General features: G+C 47.9%; 1 protein-coding gene across 1 annotated transcript in view; it reads left to right on the plus strand.

Annotated features, from left to right (window-relative positions):
- Window positions 1–23,279, plus strand: part of cercam (cerebral endothelial cell adhesion molecule) — a 145,267-nt gene that overhangs the window by 28,904 nt on the left and 93,084 nt on the right. Inside the window, exons 4-6 of the mRNA XM_070863762.1 lie at window positions 13,278–13,412; window positions 14,679–14,883; window positions 17,181–17,300. Coding sequence (XP_070719863.1) covers window positions 13,278–13,412; window positions 14,679–14,883; window positions 17,181–17,300 — 460 coding nt within the window. The remainder of the gene's footprint in view (window positions 1–13,277; window positions 13,413–14,678; window positions 14,884–17,180; window positions 17,301–23,279) is intronic.

Consider the following 23,279-nt stretch of genomic DNA (forward strand, 5'->3'; position numbering starts at 1 on the left):
ACATTACCATTAATTTGTTTGTTATTAGTGTTGATTGATGGAGGAATCCTTGAGGGTTGCCATTGAGGGAGTGCAATGAAGGTTCACCAGACTGATTCCTGGGCTGGGGGGATTGTCCTATGAGGAGAGATTGAGCAGACGAGGCCTATATTCTCTAGAGCTTAGAAGAATGAGAGGTGATCTCATTGAAACATACAAAATTCTTACAGGGGTTGACAGGGTAGATGCGGGGAGAATGTTTCCCCCTGGCTGGGGAGTCTAGAACCAGGGGTCACAGTCTCAGAATAAGGGGTTGGCCATTTAGGACTAGATGACGAGAAACGTCTTCACTCAGGGGGTGGTGAATCTTTGGAATTCTCTACCCCAGAGGGCTGTGGAGGCTCAGTCGTTGAGTATATTGAAGGCAGGGATCGATAGATTTTTTGGATATTAAGGGAATCAAGGGATATGGAGATAGTGCAGGAAAGTGGAGTTGAGGTAGAAGATCAGCCATGATCTCATTGAATGGCGGAGCTCGAGGGGCCAAATGGCCTACTCCTGCTCCTAATTCTTATATTCTTAACCCAGGAAGAGCTCCCTGTCCTCAAAACCATTGGACCTGGCCGACAGGGCCTCAGTTTAATCCTGTATCAACCCTGGAACAATGCAGCCCTCCTTGGAACTGCCTCATTGTGCGGGATACACTACATGCTGAAATCGCTAGTGTGGGCCCCCTCCACTGGGCGGGGCTAAAGCCCATCAGAACGATCTGATAGGCTGTCCTTGTCCTCACCTTAATGGGCGCCTCAGCTGCTTGTGCTGACACTCGCTGCCCATTGCCTGTTGCTACTGAGTAACTCCCACAGTCACTTTGCCTCCTGCTCCCATGTGCTACGATTCTCAGCTGCATGGTACAGATTTATGAATATGTGCTGCACCTGGATCAGTGGTCAGGTGTCCTAAGTTTTTCTGTTTATTGTATGGTGGCAATTCTGATTTGAGAACTTTGTGCCTGCACCTCTTGCATTTGCAATTGGGCATTATCATCATAGGTGGTCCCTCGTATCGAGGATGACTTGCTTCCACGCCGAAAAGGGATCAGTTCACAGGTGTTTCAATGAAGGACCTAATATTCCAGATCACGAACAACATCTTGAGGGGTGGAAGATGCCTGTGTTAACATGTAGTGGCCGTTGCACACCAGCCACCACACGGGCTTGACAGAGCTAGGTCCTGGTCCAGTTGCGAGGATTAACCAAGACGACTGGAGACCAGTTCTGCTGCACGGACCTGGTGCGCGCACACATATCGCAGTGTGGGCTGGCCCATGCTGTCCCATGGCCCTCACCTCTCCAGGGCCCGGATCACATCCCTCTACCATCACTCGCCGCTCCTTCGCCCCGACCTCGCCGCTCCTGCTGTACCTGCCCGCACTGCAATCAGCTGTCGCCCTCCTGCAGCAGCTCCCTGCAGTGGTATGCCACCGCACGCTGCTCCCTCCAATGGCCCCGGCCTGCTGATGGTCTTGCAGGCTGGGACTGGGCCGATTTCTGGGCCGGACTGCCGCACGCTGCTTCCTCTGCACGCTGACATACACACCTTCCGAATGTCCAGTGTCTAGTGTCTAGTGTCGTTGGGCAGAGGGCGCTGTCACGTGTGCGCCATTTAATCATGTAAAGGAGTGTTAGTTAAGGGATTGCGTCAATTCCAGTCAGCTGCCAGATGTACCGGATATACAGTCCTCTTAATGGGAATCACAATATGAAAGAAATGAAGCGTTGATGAATATATTGGCTCTGGTGTGATGTGCTAAATGTACTCCAATGGGGCAGTGTGGTATTGGACATCCCCAGTGTACAGATGTAAATGTCAGGCAGGAGAAGGCCAGCTGGTTCATCAGGCCTATTTTGCACACTCGCGATGCCTGGAGCCTCGGAACTCCTTAGACTACACATAACTGGACTAGTTATAGAATCAGGGAAAATCACGACACAGAAGGAAGCCATTCGGCCCATCGTATCCGTGCCGATTGAAAAAGAGCTATCCAGCCTAATCCCACCTTCCAGCTCTTGGTCCGTCGCCCTGCAGATTACGGCACTTCAAGTGCACATCCAAGTACCTTTTAAATGTGGTGAGGGTTTCTGCCTCTACCACCCTTTCAGGCAGTGAGTTCCAGACCCCCACCACCCTCTGGGTGTAGAAATGTTTACTCATCTCCCCTCTAATCCTTCCACCAATTGCTTTAAATCTATGCCCCCTGGTTATTGACCCCTCTGCTAAGGGAAATAGGTCTTTCCTATCCACTCTATCCAGGCCCCTCATAATTTTATACACCTCAATTAAATCCCCCCTCAGCCTCCTCTGTTCCAAGGATAACAACCCCAGCCTATCCAGTCTTTCCTCATCGCTAAAGTTTTTCAGTCCTGGCAACATCCTCGTAAAAACCTCCGCTGTATCCTAAAACTCAACCTTGTGGGAGATGCAAAAAAACAAAACAGGGCCAATAAGAGGAAAAAGTCAGAAAAATTCCTCTCCGACCCCCTCAGGGAAGCGAAACCAGTCCAAGAGATCAAAAATATGTTCATGAAACTAGCTCTCATGACGCACGCTGTCAGAAACCATGGAGCTAGCGATAGAAGAGGGGGGGAAGAAAATAGCAAGGTTGCCAGGGCACAGACAGTGAACAAAAATGTTATGCAATGAAATAAACACCTGGAATATTGTGACCAGTTCTAATTACCACGGAATCTATAATTACAGACAGAGTGACTGAGCACTTTAGAGGAATTTGAGCTGATTAGAGAGAGCCAACATTTGTAAAGGGTCGATCACGTCTAATGAACCTATTTTTATGGAACTAACTAAAGCAGTAGACAGGGGAGTGTCTATGGATCTAACTTTTATGGACTTCCAGAAGACATTCGATAGGGTTCCAAATAAGAGATGGTTAGCTTAAAGTAAAGCTCATAGAATTGAAGGTAAATTATTGGCCTAGTCAGGAGATTGACTTAGGCGGTAAAAGACAGAGAGTATGTATTCGAATTGGAACTGACTTAGTGGTGTTCCACAAGGATCTCTTCTGGGGCCTCAACTATTCACTCTAATAATTAATGTCTTGGATAACACAATAGGCAGGATATATTCAAGTTTGCTGATGACACAAAGATTGGCGATATAGTAAGTAGTGTAGATGGAAGCATAACATTACAAACAGACGTGAGCGGGCGAAACTGTGAGATCGATTTCAACACAGGTAAGAAAGAATGACTTGCATTTATATAGCGCCTTTCACGGCCACCATTTATAGAATACTCTGATCTATCCTTTCTTGGTCCAAAATGCATGACCTCACACCGTCTTTCGGATGAGACGTTAAACTGAGGCCCTGTCAGCTCTCTCGGGTGGACGTAAAAGATCCCACGGCACTATTTCAAAGAAGAGCAGGGAAGCTATCCCCGGTGTCCTGGCCAATATTTATCCCTCAATCAACATAATAAAACAGATTATCCGGTCATTATCACATTGCTGTTTGTGGGAGCTTGCTGTGCGCAAATTGGCTGCCGCGTTTCCCACATCACAACAGCGACCACACTTCGAAAGTACTTCCTTGGCTGTAAAGCGCTGTGGGACATCTGGTGGTCGTAAAAGGCGCTATATAAATGCAAGTGTTTCTTCTTTTTAAATCAGAACCAGACCTTTCAGGAGAGAAGGGAGGAAACACTTCACGCAAAGGGTGGTAGATGTTAGCTCAATTCATCATTTTAAATCTGAGTTCGATAGATTTGTGCTTGACAAAGGTGTAAAAGTATATGGAGCTAAAGCAGGTGGATGGAGTTAAGATACAGATCAGCCATGATCTCATTGAATGGTGGAACAGGCTTGAGGGGCTGAATGGCCTGGTCCTGGTTCCTATGGGAACCACCAACATAAGGGGGGCTACCAGGCTGCAGAGGCAGCACTAAAGAGGGCAGTGAGGTGTCTGAGGAAAGAGTTATCAGGAATGACTTGATAAGCTCGGAATTTTCTCTTTATAACCTTGAAAAGGGTGGCTTCCGAGATACATTAAGAAGATGCTTAAGTAAGATGTTTAACGGCATAGAGAATGTTAACCGGAAACAGTATTGCTAGATACAGCAGGACAGAGCTTTAGAATTATGAAGTCAAATTTAAGATAGATGTCAGACAGTATTTTGTCCACACATCGTGTGAGTAGTGGCTGGAACTACCCATCAGGCAGGGCAGCAGAGCCCAGCACACTGGATTGGTTTAAGGTACAGTTAGATGCTCTGATGGAAAGATGGCGTGGGGAAAGATGAGGTTAAATGGGCTGAAATTCATGGAAATAAATGCCGAGAATAACAATCCACTCTGTGCTGTAAGTTATGGAGGTGAGGTCACAGATTGTACAGGGCGGAGACAGAGGGATGGTGAATCAACCGGTTTGTTTTTGTTGAAGCAAATTCCACTTGAACTGCTGGATCAGGCACTCCGATCTCTGCTGGCATACGATACTATCACTGGCATAGAAGGGAGCCTTTCTTCAGAGAGACTTCCTGCTCAGCATATCAGAAACGCATACATCTCACACTGTCTGTAAGAATGTTCGTCAGCCAACTTGTCTGTTGGCTTAAAAAGCCCAGCTCACTGTCTGTCCTTTCAACACTTTGCTATTGTCCGCTGTGTCAACTAGGCTCAGGTGGAGGTACCTTTGCCTCTAAATCCCTGATTATAATCACTCAACCATCGGTGGCCGTGCCTTCTGTTGCCTGGGCCCCAAGCTCTGGAACTCCCTGCCTAAACCTCTCCGCCTCTCCGCCTTCTCTTTCCTCCTGCAAGATGCTCCTTAAAACCTCCCTCTTTGACCAAGCTTTTAGTCACCTGCCCTCGGCTTGGCGTCAAATTTATTTTTTTCATCTTGTAACACTCCTATGGAAGCGCCTTGGGATTTTTTTTTACTACGTTAAAGGCGCTATACAAATGCAAGTTGTTGTTGATGAATCAGAAGGTTGTGGGTTTGAAGCCCCACTCCAGCACTTGCTCGCATAATGTAGGCTGACACGTTGATGCAGTACTGAAGGAGGGTTACATTGTCAGAGGTGCCGTCTTCTGGGTGAAACATTAAACCAATGCCTGTTATGCCAAGATTCCCTTGGCACTCTTTGTAGGGGGGGCGGGGGGGGGGGGTTCATCCTGTATCCAAGCCAGCATCTATCCCTCAGCCAACACCACCAACACAGATTATCCGCTCATTCATTTGCTGCTTGTACACAAATTGGCTGTTGCATTTTGCCTGCCAAACACCAGTGAGCACACTTCAAAAGTAATGGATTGGCACCTTTGGGGTGTCCTAAGGATATGAACAGCGCTATATAAATGCACTTTCTTTCTCCCGTTACAAATTGAAATCAGCACATTTATCAAATATTTTAAAAGCTCAGGAAGAAAAGAAAGGAATAAAGAACTTGAATTGATATAGCGCCTTTTTTTTTTCTTCTTCTTCGGCAGTCCCTCAGAGTCGAGGATGACTTGCTTCCACACTAATGTGAGTTCCCAGGTGACTGACGAGTCCAACGCGGGACCGACAGTCTCTGTCACAGGTGGGGCAGACGGTGGTTGAAGGGACGGGTGGGTGGGGTGCTTGGGTTGTCGTGCGCTCCTTCCGCTGTTTGTGCTTGGCTTCTCTTCCACTTTGAGCGGTCTTGGGCCAGGGATTCCCAGGTACCGGTGGGGATGTTGCACTTTTTCACATCCATATGGCAACAACCTCCCGTTCCTCTCCCCATCTTCTAAATCTCCCTCGAATACTGAGATTTAAAAAAAAAAGGAAACTTATTGATATCATACTCTTTCCCCCCCCCCCCCCCACCCCCCACCCCCTCCCTTCCCCCTCTGCCTCCCTCCTCTCTTTCCCTTCATCATCTCCTCCCTGGCTCCTCTCCATCCCCTTGTCCACCCCACTGCCCTCCTCCCACTAAGTCAGAGATTGAAGTCACTGAGGAAGTGGAGCTACTCTGTGCAGATGCCGAGGAAGTAATGGGCGCCTCCCAGGCTTTCCCCATCTGTTGGCTATTACATGTAATTACATGGTACAATGCATGGTACAGAGCATGGCTGCAAATACATCACACAATCTATATTGGAAGAAGGGACCGAGTGTAACGTAGCCAAGTTTGCTGACGACACAAAGACGGGAGGAAAAGCAATGTGTGAGGAGGACACAAAAAATCTGCAAAAGGACACAGACAGGCTAAATGAGTGGGCAAAAATTTGGCAGATGGAGTATAATGTTGGAAAGTGTGAGGTCATGCACCTTGGCAGAAAAAAAATCAAAAAGCAAGTTATTGTATAAATGGAGACAGATTGCAAAGTGCTGCAGTACAGAGGGACCTGGGGGTAGTTGTGCATGAAACACAAAAGGATTGTATGCAGGTACAGCAAGTGATCAGGAAGGCCAATGGTATCTTGGCCTTTATTGCAAAGGGGATGGAGTATAAAAGCAGGGAAGTCTTGATACAGCTATACAAGGTATTGATGAGGCCACACCTGGAATACTACGTGCAGTTTTGGTTTCCATATTTACGATAGGATATACTTGCTGTGGAGGCAGTTCAGAGAAGGTTCACAAGGTTGATTCCGGGGATGAGGGGGTTGATTTATGAGGAAAGGTTGAGTATGTTGGGCCTCTACTCACTGGAGTTCAGAAGAATGAGAGGTGATCTTATCGAAACGTATAAGATTATGAGGGGGCTTGACAAGGTGGATGCAGAGAGGATGTTTCCACTGATGGGGGAGACTAGAACTAGAGGGCATGATCTTGGAATAAGGGGCAGTCCATTTAAAATAGAGATGAGGAGGAATTTCTTCTCCCAGAGGGTTGTAAATCTGTGGAATTCGCTGCCTCAGAGAGCTGTGGAAGCTGGGACATTGAATAAATTTAAGACAGAAATAGACAGTTTCTTGAACGATAAGGGGATAAGGGGTTATTTTCTATGTTTCTATGTTATGGGGAGCGGGGAAGTGGAGCTGAGTCCATGATCAGATCAGCCATGACCTTATTGAATGGCGGAGCAGGCTCGAGGGGCCGTATGGCCTACTCCTGCTCCTATTTCTTACGTTCTAATGAAAGGCGGGAGGACAGATCGGTGAGACACTCAGGGTGGTGCTTGGATTTTAAGGGAGAGGCCAGAGGTGGGGAAAGAAGGTGAAGTGGTCAAAGGAGGAGAGTGAAGGGAGAGACCAGGTTGTGATTTGCTGACGCGGCCACTGCAGCGGTTTGGGCGGGCAGGTGGTGGAACGTGTAGTCAGGTGGGGAGACTTCAGCAAGGATCGGCACTTGTGAGCCAAGTCAACTGAAATGGATTTGATTGAAACAAAGCTCTCCAGTGAATTTGTTTTCAATAACCCAAATATTAAAAGAACATGCGTATATGGTGAAAGCTTTACTGTGCGAATATTTTAAAAATACAGGAAATATTTATTTTCAGTCACAGCGACCATCCACAGTAAGGCTGTGGCTGGCAAGGGCCTTGTTGACGAGGGAACTGACATTTGACGGGAAATGCTGAGCGGGTGGTGACTTATCCGCTGGCAAAATCGGATGCCAGAGTTGGGTGGAATGTTTAGCCCTCAGTGGGCACACAGGGCTGGATGGTTGGCAAGAGAGGAGGATGGGGCTGTTGGGGGTGTCACCGGTGTGCCCTCTACTCTGAAATGCTGATTGAGTTAGATGAAGTACATAAGAACATAAGAAATAGGAGCTGGAGTAGGCCATTTGGCCCCTCGAGCCTGCTCCGCCATTCAGTAAGCTCATGGCTGATCTGATCTTGGCCTCAACTCCACTTCCCTGCCTGTTCCCCATCACCCTTGACTCCCCTATAATTCAAAAATCTGTCTATCTCCACCTTAAATATATTCAATGACCCAGCCTCCACAGCTCTCAGGGGTAGAGAATTCCACAGATTCACGACCCTCTGAGAGAAGAAATTCCTCCTCATCTCCGCCTTAAATGGGCGACCCCTTATTCTGAAACTATGTCCCCTAGTTCTAGAGTCACCCACGGGGGGGAAACATCCTCTCTGCATCTACCCTTTCAAGCCCCCTCAGAATCATACATGTTTCAGTAAGACCGCCTCTCATTCTTCTAAACTCCAACCCATGGATCCAACCTGCCCAACCTTTCTTCATAAGTCAACCCTCTCATCTCCGGAATCAACCTCGTGAACCTTCTCTGAACTGCCTCCAATGCAAGTGTATCCCTCCTCAAAACTGTACGCACTACTCTAGGTGTGGCCTCACCAATACCCTGTCCAGTTGTAGCAGGACTTCCCTACTTTTATACTCCAACCCCCTTGCAACAAAGGCCAACATTCCATTTGGCTTCCTAATTACTTGCTGTGCCTGCACGCTAATTTTTTGTGTTTCTTGTACGAGGACCCTCGGGTCCCTCTGTACCGCAGCATTTTGTAGTAGGGTGGGAGGAGGCTTGTGTGGAGCATAAACACCAGTAAGGCCCTCCTGGGCTGAATGGCCTGTTTCTGCGCTGTAAATACTTTGTATATTTGATGGGATGATGATGGAGAGTGATTCATACCGATGTTGGAGGTGCTGGAAAAAATTGCTCAGCACCACGTTGAATAATAGAGATAAAAGAGTCAGTCTGGACTGGGTTTTCAAAGTTCAGCAAAGGGACTCGTAAACTGATGTGAAGCAGTAATGCAGCAGCTGTAGTGTAAATACAGCCTCGCTTTCTCGTATACTTGTTTGAAGCGTACTGGACTGTGCTTCATCCCGTGTGCTCTGGAGTTGTTTAGCACTTTCAGTCCTTGGATTGCAGTTTGCTTCCAATTGCCAAGACACAAGAGGATTGTGGAACTCGACTCTTGCCAGCTGTCAAATGCTCTAAACACAGCCAAACATTGCGGCTGTAGCAGCCTAACATCTGCCAGAGCGCAGCCTCCAGCCAACAATGTAGAGGTGCTGCTGTGTTCTCACTGGTGAGAGGTGATCCTGACCAACAGATCCACCATAGACCCGATCCACATCCAGACCGGATGTCAAGCAGGGCTGCGTCTTTGCGCCAACCCTCTTCTCGATCTTCCTCGCTGCAATGCTCCATCTCACGCTCAACAAGCTCCTCGCTGGAGTGGAACTAAATGATAGAACCCCTTTTCAACCTTCGGCGACTCCAGGCCAGATCCAAGACTGGCCCATCCTTTGTTGCCGAGCTGCAGTACGCGGACAACGCTTGCGTCTGCGCACATTCAGAGGCTGAACTCCAATCCATCGTCAACATCTTCACCGAGGCGTACGAAAGCATGGGCCTTACACTAAACATCCGTTAAGACAAAGGTCCTCCACCAACCTGACCCCGCCACACAGCATTGCTCCCCCAGTTATCAAATTCCATGACGCGGCCTTGGACAACGTGGACCACTTTCCATACCTCGGGAGCCTACTATCAGCAAGGGCAGACATTGGCGACAAGGTCCAACACCGCCTCCAGTGCGCCAGCGCAGCCTTCGGTCACCTGAAGAAGAGAATGTTCGAGGATCAGGCTCTCAAATCTGGCACCAAGCTCATTGTCTACAGGGCTGCAGTGATACCCACCCTCCTGTATGGCTTAGAGACGTGGACCACATACAGCAGACACCTCAAATCGCTGGAGAAATACCACCACCAACGAAGTCTCCGCAAGATCCTGGAAATCCCCTGGGAGGATAGACGCACCAACATCAGTGTTCTCGATCAGGCCAACATCCGCAGCATCGAAGCACTGACCGTATTCGACCAGCTCTGTTGGACGGGCCGCATTGTCCGCATGCCCGACACAAGACTCCTAAAGCAAGAACTCCTATGTGGCAAGCGAGCCCCAGGTGGGCAGAGGAAACATTTCAAGGACACCCTCCAAGTCTCCCTGATAAAGCGCAACATCCCCCATCGACACCTGGGAATCCCTGGCCCAAAACCACCCAGAGTGGAGGAACAGCATCCGGGAGGGCGCTGAGCACCTCGAGTCTCGTCGCCGAGAGCATGCAGACAACAAGCGCAGGCAGCGGAAGGAGCGTGCGGCAAACCAGTCCCACCCGCCCTTTCCTTCAACCACTGTCTGTCCCACCTGTGACAGAGACTGTAATTCCCGTATTGGACAGTACAGTCAGCTGGGAACATCACTTTTAGAGTGGAAGTAAGTCTTCCTCAATTTTGAGGGACTGCCTATGATGATGGTGTCATGTAAGAAAGAAAAAAATACTTGCCTTTCTACAGCACCTTTCAAGACCAACACCACAGCTGACATATCAAGAAGTGCAAATGCATTATTCTGCTGTCAAGGTAGAGCTGTGTTCGAACACTCTCTAGTTCTGACGAAGGGTCATCGACCCGAAACGTTAACTCTGTTTTTCTCTCCACAGACTCTGCCTGACCCGCTGAGATTTCCAGCATTTTCTGTTTTTATTTCAGATTCCAGCATCCGTATTATGTTAGAGCTGTGTGTAAACTGCCTTACACACAGTGATTGACTAGTCTCTATTTAAACTTCTTAATACATTTGCATTCCTTAAAAAGGAAAGAAAGACATACATTTATATAGCGCCGTTCATCACCACCGGACGTCTCAAAGCACTTTATGGCCAATGACATACTTCTGGAGTGTAGTCACTGTTGTAATGTAGGGAACGCAGCAGCCAATTTGCACACAGCAAGCTCCCACAAACAGCAATGAGATAATGACCTGATAATCTGTTTTTGTTCCATTGATTGAGGGATAAATATTGGCCAGGACACCAGGATAACCCCCCCCCCTGCTCTTTTTCGAAATAGTGCCATGGGATCTTTTATGTCCACCTGAGAGAGCAGACAGGGCCTTGGTTTAAAGTCTCATCCGAAAGCAACACCTCCGACAGTGCATCGCTCCCTCAGCACTACATTGGAGTGTCAGATTTTATGTGCCTGGGGTGGGTCTTGAACCCACAATCTTTTGACTCAGAGGCGAGAGTGCTGCCCACTGAGCCACAGCTGACACTCACCTGCAGCATGGGTATACTGACAGGGGTGATTTATGGAGCTGATGGTTTCATTGCCAAATAAACCTTTGCCCATCATTGCTCCTGATGGTTTTGACAGTAAAAGACATTAGCCTCGATTATCCAGCCCGTGTTATTTGTCATCTTTGTGAAATAACGACGATTGAGAAATCAATGCTCATTCGGTTATTGTGCACAAAATGTAAAAGTCGTATTTGATGGAGCAACAGAAGAACGAGTGGTGTGTGTGTGTGTGTCTGTGTGTGTGTGTGTGTGTGTGTCTCTGTGTGTGTGTGTGTGTGTCTGTGTGTGTGTGTGTCTGTGTGTGTGTGTGTGTGTCTGTGTGTGTGTGTGTGTGTGTGTGTGTGTGTGTGTGTGTGTGTCTGTGTGTGTGTCTGTGTGTGTGTGTGTGTGTGTGTGTCTGTGTGTGTGTGTGTCTGTGTGTGTGTCTGTGTGTGTGTGTGTGTGTGTGTGTCTGTGAGAAGCGATGGGAACCTGCAGAGACTTCCTACATTATCATCATAGGCGGTCCCTCGAACGAGGATGACTTGTTTTTACATGAGTTCACAGATGTTTCAATGAAGAACCCAATATTCCAGTCCTGAACTCCAGTTAAAAAGGTGGATGATGCTTGTGCGTGGATTTTTTAAAAATGTGGTGACCCTTGCACCTCAGCCACCACACGGGCTTGACAGAGCTAGGTCTTTATCCAGTGGGCAAGGGTTAACCAGGATGACTGAAGACCAGGCTCTGCTGCACGGACCTAGCGCACACACACATATCACAGTGTGGGCTGGCCTGGGCTGCCCCAGGGCCCTCGGCTCATCTGGGCCCCGTACCCTCATTTGCCGCACCTCCGCCACAATCTCTCACCGCTCCTCCACAAACATTCGCCGCTCCTCCGCCACGATCTCTCACCGCTCCTCCGCCACGATCTCTCGCCGCTCCTCCGTCACAAACATTTGCCGCTCCTCCGCCACGATCAGCCTTATTACTGGCCAAGCCAGCTTGTTGTATATGGAACAGGAAAGGGGGACCTCCCAGAGACTCGCTCCCTAGTGGGCAACGCTGGGAGTGTCACTCGGGCGGTCGATACTGTAAGCAGCGTTACAGATATTCGTCTAGAAATGAACTCCGACAGTAGTAGTCCTAAAACACTCAATGCGATCGTATGACATTCCTCGTCCCACCATTGTAGCAGCGGTGTTGTATTTATTTCAGCAAGTTCACGTCTCCTGTAAGATGGCTGACAGAGGATTGTCACACGAGCGTGTGAAGCACTGGTTCACTAATACCAACTACAGCCAGTTCCAGGCTGCGGTGTCACATGACATGAGTGAAGGAACAATGGCGGTTCTGGTTGTATTGTCACTGAGGGAAACCATTTCTGTGACACCACTTCCCGCTACAGAAGATCAAGTCCCACAAAGCACACAACTGGAGATTTGGTATTCATAGAATACTCCGTTCCAATTTATCATAGAATAGTACAGCACAGAAGGAGGCCATTCGGCCCATCTAGTCTGCGACTGCTCTTTTGAAGAGCAGTCCAGCTAGTCCCACTCTCCCGCTCTTTCCCCATAATCCCTGCCATTTTATTCTCCTTCCAGTATATAATCCAACAGGTAAATCTTCCTCGATTTCGAGGGACTGCCGATGATGATGATTTGATATTTTTTGGTGAAGAACGTACTAATTTTTTTTTTCCTTGCACCATCGTTGCATTATCACTTAATCTCTCCTGCCTTCTACCCTGTCACAGACATTTCCTTTTGTTCTTTCCTCCCTGTAACGTATGCCCCTGTGAGCATGCTCACAGGTTTGTAGAGCAGTTGAGTTGGGAGTGGCTTAGCCAGTCACGTGATGTTCACAAGACTCAATAAAACCCCAGCCAGTTGGGTTCGGGGGATCCACGATGAGGCAGGTGGTTGTGAGCCTGGTGGATGAACTGGTAATGTGTAGTGTGATTGTCAAAGCTTTTGCTAATAAACCAACTAGTTCTTAATAGCAATGTGTTGCTATGAATTCCTAAGCAAAGAACCCACGAAGCAAATACATTGCACTGCCCTCCCCCCTCCCCCTTTCCTTGCCTCTGCACTTGCTTAAAATCTCTAACTTCTTCCAGTTGTGATGAAAGGCCATCGAGCTGAAACATTAACTCTCCACAGATGCTGCCTAACCCGCTGAGCATTTCCTGTTTTTATTTCAGATTTTCAGCGTTTGTGGCATTTTGCTGCAACTTAATCATTTTCATTTTTTTCCCCCCGTTACTTTTAGTACATAGATACGGATAACATTCTGACGAACGACCAGACACTGAACCTGTTGATGGCGGAGAACAAAACTGTGATTGCGCCAGTGTTGGTGTCACAGACGGCATACTCCAACTTCTGGTGCGGGATCACTCCACAGGTAAAGGCTGTGTCCACAGATACTTCGCAGTGACATAGAAATTACATCGTCCTTCCTTTACATGTCCCTGCTTTTAATGTCCGGATAGTGAGAGGACAGGAGTCATACTGTCACTGTGTGCGCGGCGGGGGGGGCATTGAAATTCCACGGGGGGGTTCGCCCGATCATCCATTGTAACTTCACCGGGAGATCTGCGGAAAGCTCGGAGAAACGATGTAAATAGCATGTCACGCTCCTCACTGGGTTTAAGGAGGCTCAAGTACCTGAGGTTTGGGCCTAGAAATGGGATTGTCCTGCCCCCAGATTTACTGGCGCGAAGCGGGAACCCAAGGGTCCAATATGACGGGCGGCGCAAGCACGGATGTCCCGCACCGAAGGTGCACTGTCCGCTATATTGGTAAATGTTCCTTTGTAGGCATGCAGCTACAACAGGCGTTAGGCCCTTTGCATCTGTAAATCGAGGGCCCAGTGGCTGCTTGGGGTCCCTTGGAGTGCGTGCCGCAGTCTGCTGACCGCGAAAACCAGCATCCCCAGGACGCCGGCGATAACTCCCCTGCTCTTCTTCGAAATAGTGGCCATGGGATCTTTTACGTCCACCTGAGAGAGCAGACGTGGCCTCGGTTGAACGTCTCATCCGAAAGATGGCACCTCCGACAGTGCAGCGGAGTGCTCCCTCAGCACTGCACTGGGAGTGTCAGCCTAGATTTACGTGCTCAAGTCTCTGGAGTGGGACTTGAACCCACAACCTTCTGACTCAGAGGCGAGTGTGCTGCCCCCTGAGCCGCAGCTGATGCACGTGACCACGAAACTATCGGATTGTTGCATAAAAACCTACCTTATTCGACAATGTCCTTTCGGGAAGGAAATCTGCCGTCCTTACCCGGTCCGGCCTGCATGTGACTCCAGACCCCACAGCAATTGTGGTTGCCTCTTAACTGCCCTCTGAAATGGCCCAGCGAGCCACGCAGTTGTACCAGAAACTGTAATAAGACCTTCACCACAAGGACTGCAGCGGTTCAAAAAGGCGGCTCACCACGAGCCTTCTTGAGGGCAGTTAGGGATGGGCAATAAATGCCGGCGGCGCCCAGATCCCTGTCAATGAATTTTTTAAAAAATGGCGGACGGCGCATCCGCCATTTCTCGCCATGCATCCCACAGGCGAGCACGCCCTTGGGGAAAATTGGCGCGAAATGTTTGAGCCAAGGACGGGACTTGCCTCCCAATGTCCCACTTATTTTTCTTTTTTTGTTGTTGTTTCGATCAAAGGGTTATTACCGCAGGACGGCAGAATATTTCCCGACCCGACACCGCCACCGTCTAGGCTGTTTCGCCGTTCCAATGGTGCACTCGACCTTCCTGATCGACCTACGTAAGGAGGCCACGCGGGACCTGGCCTTTTACCCACCGCACCCGGACTACTCCTGGCCCTTTGATGACATCATCGTGTTTGCGTTCTCATGCCGGGCCTCAGGTAGCCAGCGAGTGCGCGGTCCGGCAGCGACGGGCTCAAAGACCAGCCAAGCCGCGTTTCTTCATAACCGGAACTACTTTCTTTTCATGCGCTCCTAACTAATCTTGCTACGTAACCATGCCCGAGTTTCCCCGTATACATCCGCGTGCGTGTTTTGGCTGCCGCTCCGGACCCAAGCCCATCACTTCTACTTCTCTTTTTACTCCTTCTTTGCTCTTTACCCCTTCTCGGCCCGTCTCTCCTGTCCGCATTGCCTCCTTTCATTTCTCCCTTCTCGGATACTCCCCCCCCCCCCCCCCCCCCCCCCCCCCCCTCCCCCCTCCCCATATCCCTACGCCAACCCTTCACGACTCCTCGAACTTCCTAATCGCTCCGGCATTGTTGGCCGTGCATTCAGCAGCCTAGGCTCTGAGGTCTGGAATTCCCTCCCTTACCTCTCCGCCTCTCTCTCTCTCTCTCTTGCAGAATCTTATAGAATTTTACAGGACTGAAAGAGGCCATTCGGACTGTCGGTTCTTAGAAAGACCCGTCCAATTTAGCCCCATACCCCAGCTTTCTTCCCATAACGCTGCAAATTAGTCCTCTTCAAGTACATGTCCAATTGCCTTTTCAAATTTCCTATAGAATTTTCTTCCACCACCCTTTCAAATGGTGTATTCCAAATCTTAACATCCCTTTGTGCCTCTTTCAAGACACTCCTTAAAACCTATCTCTTTGACCAAGCTTTTGGTCACATGTCCTAATATCTCCTTAAACATAAGAAACATAAGAAATAGGAGCAGGAGTAGGCCATACGGCCCCTCGAGCCTGCTCCGCCATTCAATAAGATCATGGCTGATCCAATCATGGACTCGGGTCCACTTCCCTGCCCGCTCCCCATAACCCCTTATTCCCTTATTGGTTAAGAAGCAGTCTATCTCTGTCTTAAATTTATTCAATGGCCCAGCTTCCGCAGCTCTCCAAGGCAGCGAATTCCACAGATTTACAACCCTCTGAGAGAAGAAATTCCTCCTCATCTCAGTTTTAAATGGGCTGTCCCTTATTCTCAGATTATGCCCCCGAGTTCTAGTCTCCCCCATCAGTGGAAACATCCTCTCTGCATCCACCTTGTCAAGCCCCCTCATAATCTTATACGTTTCGATAAGATCACCTCTCATTCTTCGAACCGCCAATGAGTAGAGGCCCAACCTGCTCAAACTTTATTCATAAGTCAACCCCGTCATCTCAGGAATCAACCTTGTGAACCTTCTCTGAACTGCCTCCAATGCAAGTATATCCTTCCTTAAATACAGAGACCAAAACTGTACGCAGTACTCTAGGTTTGGCCTCACCAATACCCTGTACAGTTGCAGCGGGACTTCTCTGCTTTTATACTCCATCCCCCTTTGCAATAAAGGCCAAGATTCCATTTGCTTTCCTGATCACTTGCTGTACCTGCATGCTAACTTTTTGTGTTTCATGCACAAGGACCCCCAGGTCCCTCTGTACTGCAGCATTTTGTAATTTTTCTCCATTTAAATAATCATTTGCTTTTTTATTTTTTCTGCCAAAATAGATAACCTCACACTTTCCCACATTATACGCCATCTGCCAAATGTTTGCCCACTCACTTAGCCTGTCTATATCCTCATATCCTTATGTGGCTTAGTGTCAAATTTTGTTTGATAATCGCTGCTGTGAGGTGCCTTGGGGTGTTTTACTATGCTAAAGGAATTGATCTCATTTCTCGTGGGGTCTCCAGAGAGTGCAGTTCTCATCGGAAAGTACATAACCTCTCGCTGATTGTGTCGACCGACCACCCCTCCTTTGGGAAACATTGTGCAGTTTAACCTTTGGAATTCTCTACCCCAGAGGGCTGTGGATGCTGAGTCGTTGAATATGTTCAAGGCTGAGATAGATAGATTTTTGGACACTGAGGTAATCAAGGAATATTGGGATCGGGCGGGAAAGTAGTGTTAGAGGTTGAAGATCAGCTGTGATCTTATTGAATGGCGGAACAGGCCCCAGGGACTGTGTGGTCTACTCCTGCTCCTAATTCTTGTGTTCTTACGTTCTTGATCCTGGCAGCACTGGGCTGAGGAGAGATGGTTGAGTTGTCAGGTGCTGGGTCAAGGGAGGAAGGAGGTGGGGGTTTTCGCAAGGGAGATCAGTCTGGAGGCTGGTGGCGGAGCGGGATAGAAGGTGCAAAGTGTCATGGAATCAGGGGCCGAGGAGATGGTGGTTGGAGGACGAGGCTGAGCAAATTGCCTCAGTTAGTGGGTCAGGTCCTAATCAGCCTTCATGTTGTTCCTTTGCAGACGTTCAGATGTATGTGTGCAATAAGGAGCGGTACGGATTCCTCAACGTTCCCGGCAAGCCCCAGAGCACATTGGAGGACGACAGCTTGAACTTCGTGCATCTTATGCTGGACGCCATGAGTAAGACCAATCTTGAGTGCACAGTATTTTTTTTGACCCGTCAGGACTATAGTGGAGTAGGTGGGACAGGGAACAAAGGTTATAGCGATAAGCATCAACATAGGTGACAAACGTACTCTGTTGCGCATCGGGGGCCCCTGTCCTGGTGCGAAGTGTAGCAGTGTCGCCTGTCACCAGTCAGGGCTGTTGATATGGTCCAGGATGTCCGATTACTGCCCTGAAGCATTCTTTCCCCTCTCAATTTCCTTCAGGAGTTGGGGAGAAATGTTCCCTTAAATGGACGTTTAGCCTGTGGTTAGTCACCTCCCCTAGGAGATTAAATAAGTTGGGGAGACGGTTCAAAATGTACTGGACCGAATGGTCGTATCTCATTTCATACTTTCTTATGCCCTGACAATAGGGGGAAGATGATAAACGAGTCCAAATAAATATCGTACAACATTTTAAGAAAGGTTTGTATTTTTAAGACTCTCGCTGCCTTATTAGTAAATCCAAAAGTACTTTTTACACTCAAAAGAACTCTGTTTGTGCAGACAATCACGTGCAGTATATTCTATTTACGATGTACAGGACGAAATGTTGAAAATTTTTATCCCTCTGCGTTATAATTAAAGCTGTGAGGGAGTTATAAAAGATGTGAAAGAAAGAAAGGTGCTTGACTGGATAGGAAGGCATGAAAGGAAAAGAACATAATAACTAGGAGCAGGAGTAGGCCATTTGGCCCCTTGAGCCTGCTCCACCATTCAATAAGGTCGTGGCTGATCTGATCTTGGCCTCAACTCACTGCGGAGAGAATATTTATGTCACAGTAAAATGGCCACATAGGACCTTGGTGACCTGTTGCTCTCGTGACCTTGACTGATGGACAAAGCGTGTAACAAGTCAGGAGCAGAAATGCAAGAGGGAGCGTTTGGCCAATGGAGGGATGGAAGGGAGGTGTCGAAACAGGCTGTGGCCTAGTTTGATTAGCATCTGCTGTTCTCTCCCTCTTTCCTTCTGAAGTAAAGCAACCAACCCGCTCAAATCTCCCCACTGTTGTGTTTTTTTTTAGCACTCATTTAATCTTGTGGGGACAGCGAGGTTTACAAGCAGGGATTTAACAGTCACCATGACCACATGGATTGTGGATAGAAACACATATAAGCAAAACAAGAGCCATAGCAATTATATTGTCTCGGTGACTAAATGGAATGGGAGACTCCAAGTTGCTGTTATGTTAGAGAATTCCCTCAGAAATTGTGGGGCATGGCAGCCTTAAATATTACCATGTGTAAGTGTGTGGTTTTCTAAAATCCTATTTGTTTCTGTAGAAGCCTCTTTTGTAGATTTCAAAGGGAAAGTGTATTCATCGGAACAATAATCGTCAATGTTATTAAGGATGATACACTTGCCAGTATCTGGCTTAATTCATGGTGCCGAAATTGATGGCCTTACCGCCCATTGCCGCCGGGATCCACCGACCTTCCTCCTCGGGTTCTGCCCTGTGCCCGTTTCCATTTGGTGTGCAGCGGGCGGGAGGGGAAATCCGCCGGGAACCGTCCGCTGACGTCAGCGGACGGCCGAGTGGTGCAAGTGGCCTTCCCGCCCGCCGAGGTGCCAGATTGGTGCGGGCGGGAATCGGCGGCAGGACGGGGAAGGACCGCCGCGAGGAGGCTGGTCGATCCCCGACGGTAGGTACGAAGACCTGCAAGAAAAGATTAGTAAGCATTTTTGTAAAGATTTCTCTTCACAGCGACTTGCCTGGATGGGGTCCCCTGAAGGTGTTCTGATGTTTGTTTTTGTTGTTGATTTTTATTTCCAGCTGCTCAACCCTCCATGGGCCCGACTCCACCCTCGGTGGCACTTGGGGGCGGCAAGCACCTTTGCCGCCGAGAATGAGAGCTCCCGCCCGCTGCAACCCAGATTGACAGCGTAAGTCCCTCTTTTGCCGCCCTTTCAAAGGACTTTTTGTCGAAACTCCTGCCCAAAGTACCATCAGGTATCTCGGCGGCCTTCGGCGGTCCTTTGGGCGGCCCTTGGCCTTCACCAATTTCGGCCCCCGTATCTTCTGTGTTGCAGTATTTCAGCTTAGAGATGGGCTGGGGGCGGCCATTTTGTCTCGACTCCTCTCTTTGCTGACATCATTTGGGAGTTTCTGCCCATGGTTCTCTGCTCAGTCGTGATGTCACTGTACCGCACAACATGGCTGCTCTCTCTATGTTTCTAGCCAACAGCTTTAAGGCATGTTAACCATTGAATATATTCAAGGCGGAGATAGACAGATTTTTGAACGATAAGGGAGTCGAGGGTTATGGGGAGCGGGCAGGGAAGTGGAATTGAAGCCAAGATCAGATCAGTCATGATCTTATTGAATGGCGGAGCAGGCTCGAGGGGCCAATGGCCAACTCCTGCTCTTATATGTTCTTATGTAACCACAAGAATAAAAGCCGAAAATGCCACTTTTATGTGGGACACATTGGCCTGTAATATTTAGAATTGAAGCATCAGATTCGGGATCGCAGGCTTCTGCTTTCAAGAGCTAACAAGAAAACCATGTGTGCCGGGAATCTGAAATTGGGGGAGGTGGAACCAGTACAAACCGGACGGTCTGCACCTGGGCAGGACCGGAACCAATGTCCTCGGGGAAGTGTTTGCTAGTGCTGTTGGGGAGGAGTTAAACTAATATGGCAGGGGGATGGGAACCAATGCAGGGAGACAGAGGGAAACACAATGGAGACAGAAGCAAAAGACAGAAAGGAGATGAGTAAAAGTGGAGGGCAGAGAAACCCAAGGCAAAAAACAAAAAGGGCCACTGCACAGCAAAATTCTAAAGGGTCAAAGTGTAATAAAAAGGCAAGCATGAAAGCTCGGTGCCTCAGTGCGAGGAGTATTCGGAACCCAGGAGAGGGCTCTGAGCTAGTTAGAGTGGGTGAGAGCGCAGATGAACAGGACCCCAAGAAAGAATGAAAAAGGCAGGAGGCAACAGAGCAGAGTAGCACTGGGGTAAGTGTAAACCACAAGGTGATAGGAAGGGACAATATGTATGAATATAAAGGGGCTGCAGGAGGGGTCAAAACTCAAAAATAATGGTTTAAAAACTAGTATTAAAATACTCTACCTAAACGCACGCAGCATTCGAAATAGAGTAAATGAGTTGACGGCACAAATCATTAAAAATGGGTATGATTTGGTGGCCATTACAGAAACGTGGTTGCAGGGTGGCCAAGACTGGGAATTAAACATACATGGGTATCTGACAATTCGGAAGGATAGACAAGAAGGGAAAGGAGGTGGGGTAGCTCTGTTAATAAAGAATGATATCAGGGCAGTTGTGAGAGATGATATTGGCTCTAATGAACAAAATGTTGAATCATTGAGATTAGAGATCGTAAGGGGAAAAAGTCATTGGTGGACGTAGTTTATAGGCCCCCAAATAATAACTTCACGGTGGGGCGGACAATAATCAAGGGAATAATGGAGGCATGTGAAAAAGGAACGGCAGTTCTCATGGGGGATTTTAACCTGCATATCGATTGGTCAAATCAAATCGCACGGGTTAGACTGGAGGAGGAATTCATAGAATGCATACGGGATTGCTTCTTAGAACAGTATGTTACAGAACCTACAAGGGAGCAAGCTATCTTAGATCTGGTCCTGTGTAATGAGACAGGAATAATAAACGATCTCCTAGTAAAGGATCCTCTCGGAATGAGTGATCATAGTATGGTTGAATTTGTAATACAGATTGAGGATGAGGAAGTTATGTCAGAAATAAGCGTACTATGCTTAAACAAAGAGGACTACAGTCGGATGAGGGCAGAGTTGGCTAAAGTAGACTGGAAACACAGACTAAACGGTGGCACAATTGAGGAACAGTGGAGGACTTTTAAGGAGCTCTTTCATAGTGCAACAAAAATATATTCCAGTGAAAAAGAAGGGCGGTAAGAGAAGGGATAACCAGCCGTGGATAATCAAGGAAATGAAGGAGAGAATCAAATCAAAGACCAATGCGTATAAGCTGGCCGAGGTTAGTGGGAAACTAGAGGATTGTGAAAATTTTAAACAACAGCAAAGAATGACTAAAAAAGCAATAAAGAAAGGAAAGATAGATTACGAAGGTAAACTTGCGCAAAACATAAAAACAGATAGTAAAAGCTTTTACAGATATACAAAACGGAAAAGAGCGACTAAAGTAAATGTTGGTCCCTTAGAAGATGAGAAGGGGGATTTAATAATGGGAAATGTGAAAATGGCTGAGACCGTAAACAATTATTTTGCTTCGGTCTTCACAGTGGAAGACACAAAAACCATGCCAAAAATTGCTGGTCACGGGAATGTGGGATGGGAGGACCTTGAGATAATCACTATCACTAGGGGGGTAGTGCTGGACAGGCTAATGGGACTCAAGGTAGACAAGTCCCCTGGTCCTGATGAAATGCATCCCAGGGTATTAAAAGAGATGGCGGAAGTTATAGCAGATGCATTCGTTATTATCTACCAAAATTCTCTGGACTCTGGGGAGGTACCAGCGGATTGGAAAGCAGCTAATGTAACGCCTCTGTTTAAAAAAGGGGGCAGACAAAAGGCAGGTAACTATAGGCCGGTTAGTTTAACATCTGTAGTGGGGAAAATGCTTGAAGCTATCATTAAGGAAGAAATAGCGGGACATCTAGATAGGAATAGTGCAATCAAGCAGATGCAACATGGATTCATGAAGGGGAAATCATGTTTAACTAATTTACTGGAATTCTTTGAGGATATAACGAGCATGGTGGATAGAGGTGTACCGATGGATGTGGTGTATTTAGATTTCCAAAAGGCATTCGATAAGGTGCCACACAAAAGGTTACTGCAGAAGATAAAGGTACGTGGAGTCAGAGGAAATGTATTAGCATGGATCGAGAATTGGCTGGCTAACAGAAAGCAGAGAGTCGGGATAAATGGGTCCTTTTCGGGTTGGAAATTGGTGGTTAGTGGTGTGCCACAGGGATCGGTGCTGGGACCACAACTGTTTACAATATACATAGATGACCTGGAAGAGGGGACAGAGTGTAGTGTAACAAAATTTGCAGATGACACGAAGACACGGGAAAGCTGCAAAGAGATTTGGATAGGTTAAGCGAATGGGCTAAGGTTTGGCAGATGGAATACAATGTCGGGAAGTGTGAGGTCATCCACCTTGGGGGAAAAAAAACAGTGAAAGGGAATATTATTTGAATGGGGAGAAATTACAACATGCGGCGGTGCAGAGCGACCTGGGGGTCCTTGTGCATGAATCCCAAAAAGTTAGTTTGCAGGTGCAGCAGGTAATCAGGAAGGCGAATGGAATGTTGGCCTTCATTGCGAGAGGGATGGAGTACAAAAGCAGGGAGGTCCTGCTGCAACTGTATAGGGTATTGGTAAGACCGCACCTGGAGTACTGCGTGCAGTTTTGGTCACCTTACTTAAGGAAGGATATACTGGCTTTGGAGGGGGTACAGAGACGATTCACTAGGCTGATTCCGGAGATGAGGGGGTTACCTTATGATGATAGATTGAGTAGACTGGGTCTTTACTCGTTGGAGTTCAGAAGGATGAGGGGTGATCTTATAGAAACATTTAAAATAATGAAAGGGATAGACAAGATGGAGGCAGAGAGGTTGTTTCCACTGGTCGGGTAGACTAGAACTAGGGGGCACAGCCTCAAAATATGGGGGAGCCAATTTAAAACGGAGTTGAGAAGGAATTTCTTCTCCCAGAGGGTTGTGAATCTGTGGAATTCTCTGCCCAAGGAAGCAGTTGAGGCTAGCTCATTGAATGTATTCAAGTCACAGATAGATAGATTTTTAAGCAATAAGGGAATTAAGGGTTACGGGGAGAGGGCGGGTAAGTGGAACTGAGTCCACGGCCAGATCAGCCATGATCTTTTTGAATGGCGGAGCAGGCTCGAGGGGCTAGATGGCCTACTCCTGTTCCTAATTCTTATGTTCTTATGTTATGTTCTTATGAGACATTGACTGG

The sequence above is a fragment of the Pristiophorus japonicus genome, chromosome 20, assembly GCF_044704955.1.
Source record: "Pristiophorus japonicus isolate sPriJap1 chromosome 20, sPriJap1.hap1, whole genome shotgun sequence".
Taxonomy (NCBI): domain Eukaryota; kingdom Metazoa; phylum Chordata; class Chondrichthyes; family Pristiophoridae; genus Pristiophorus; species Pristiophorus japonicus.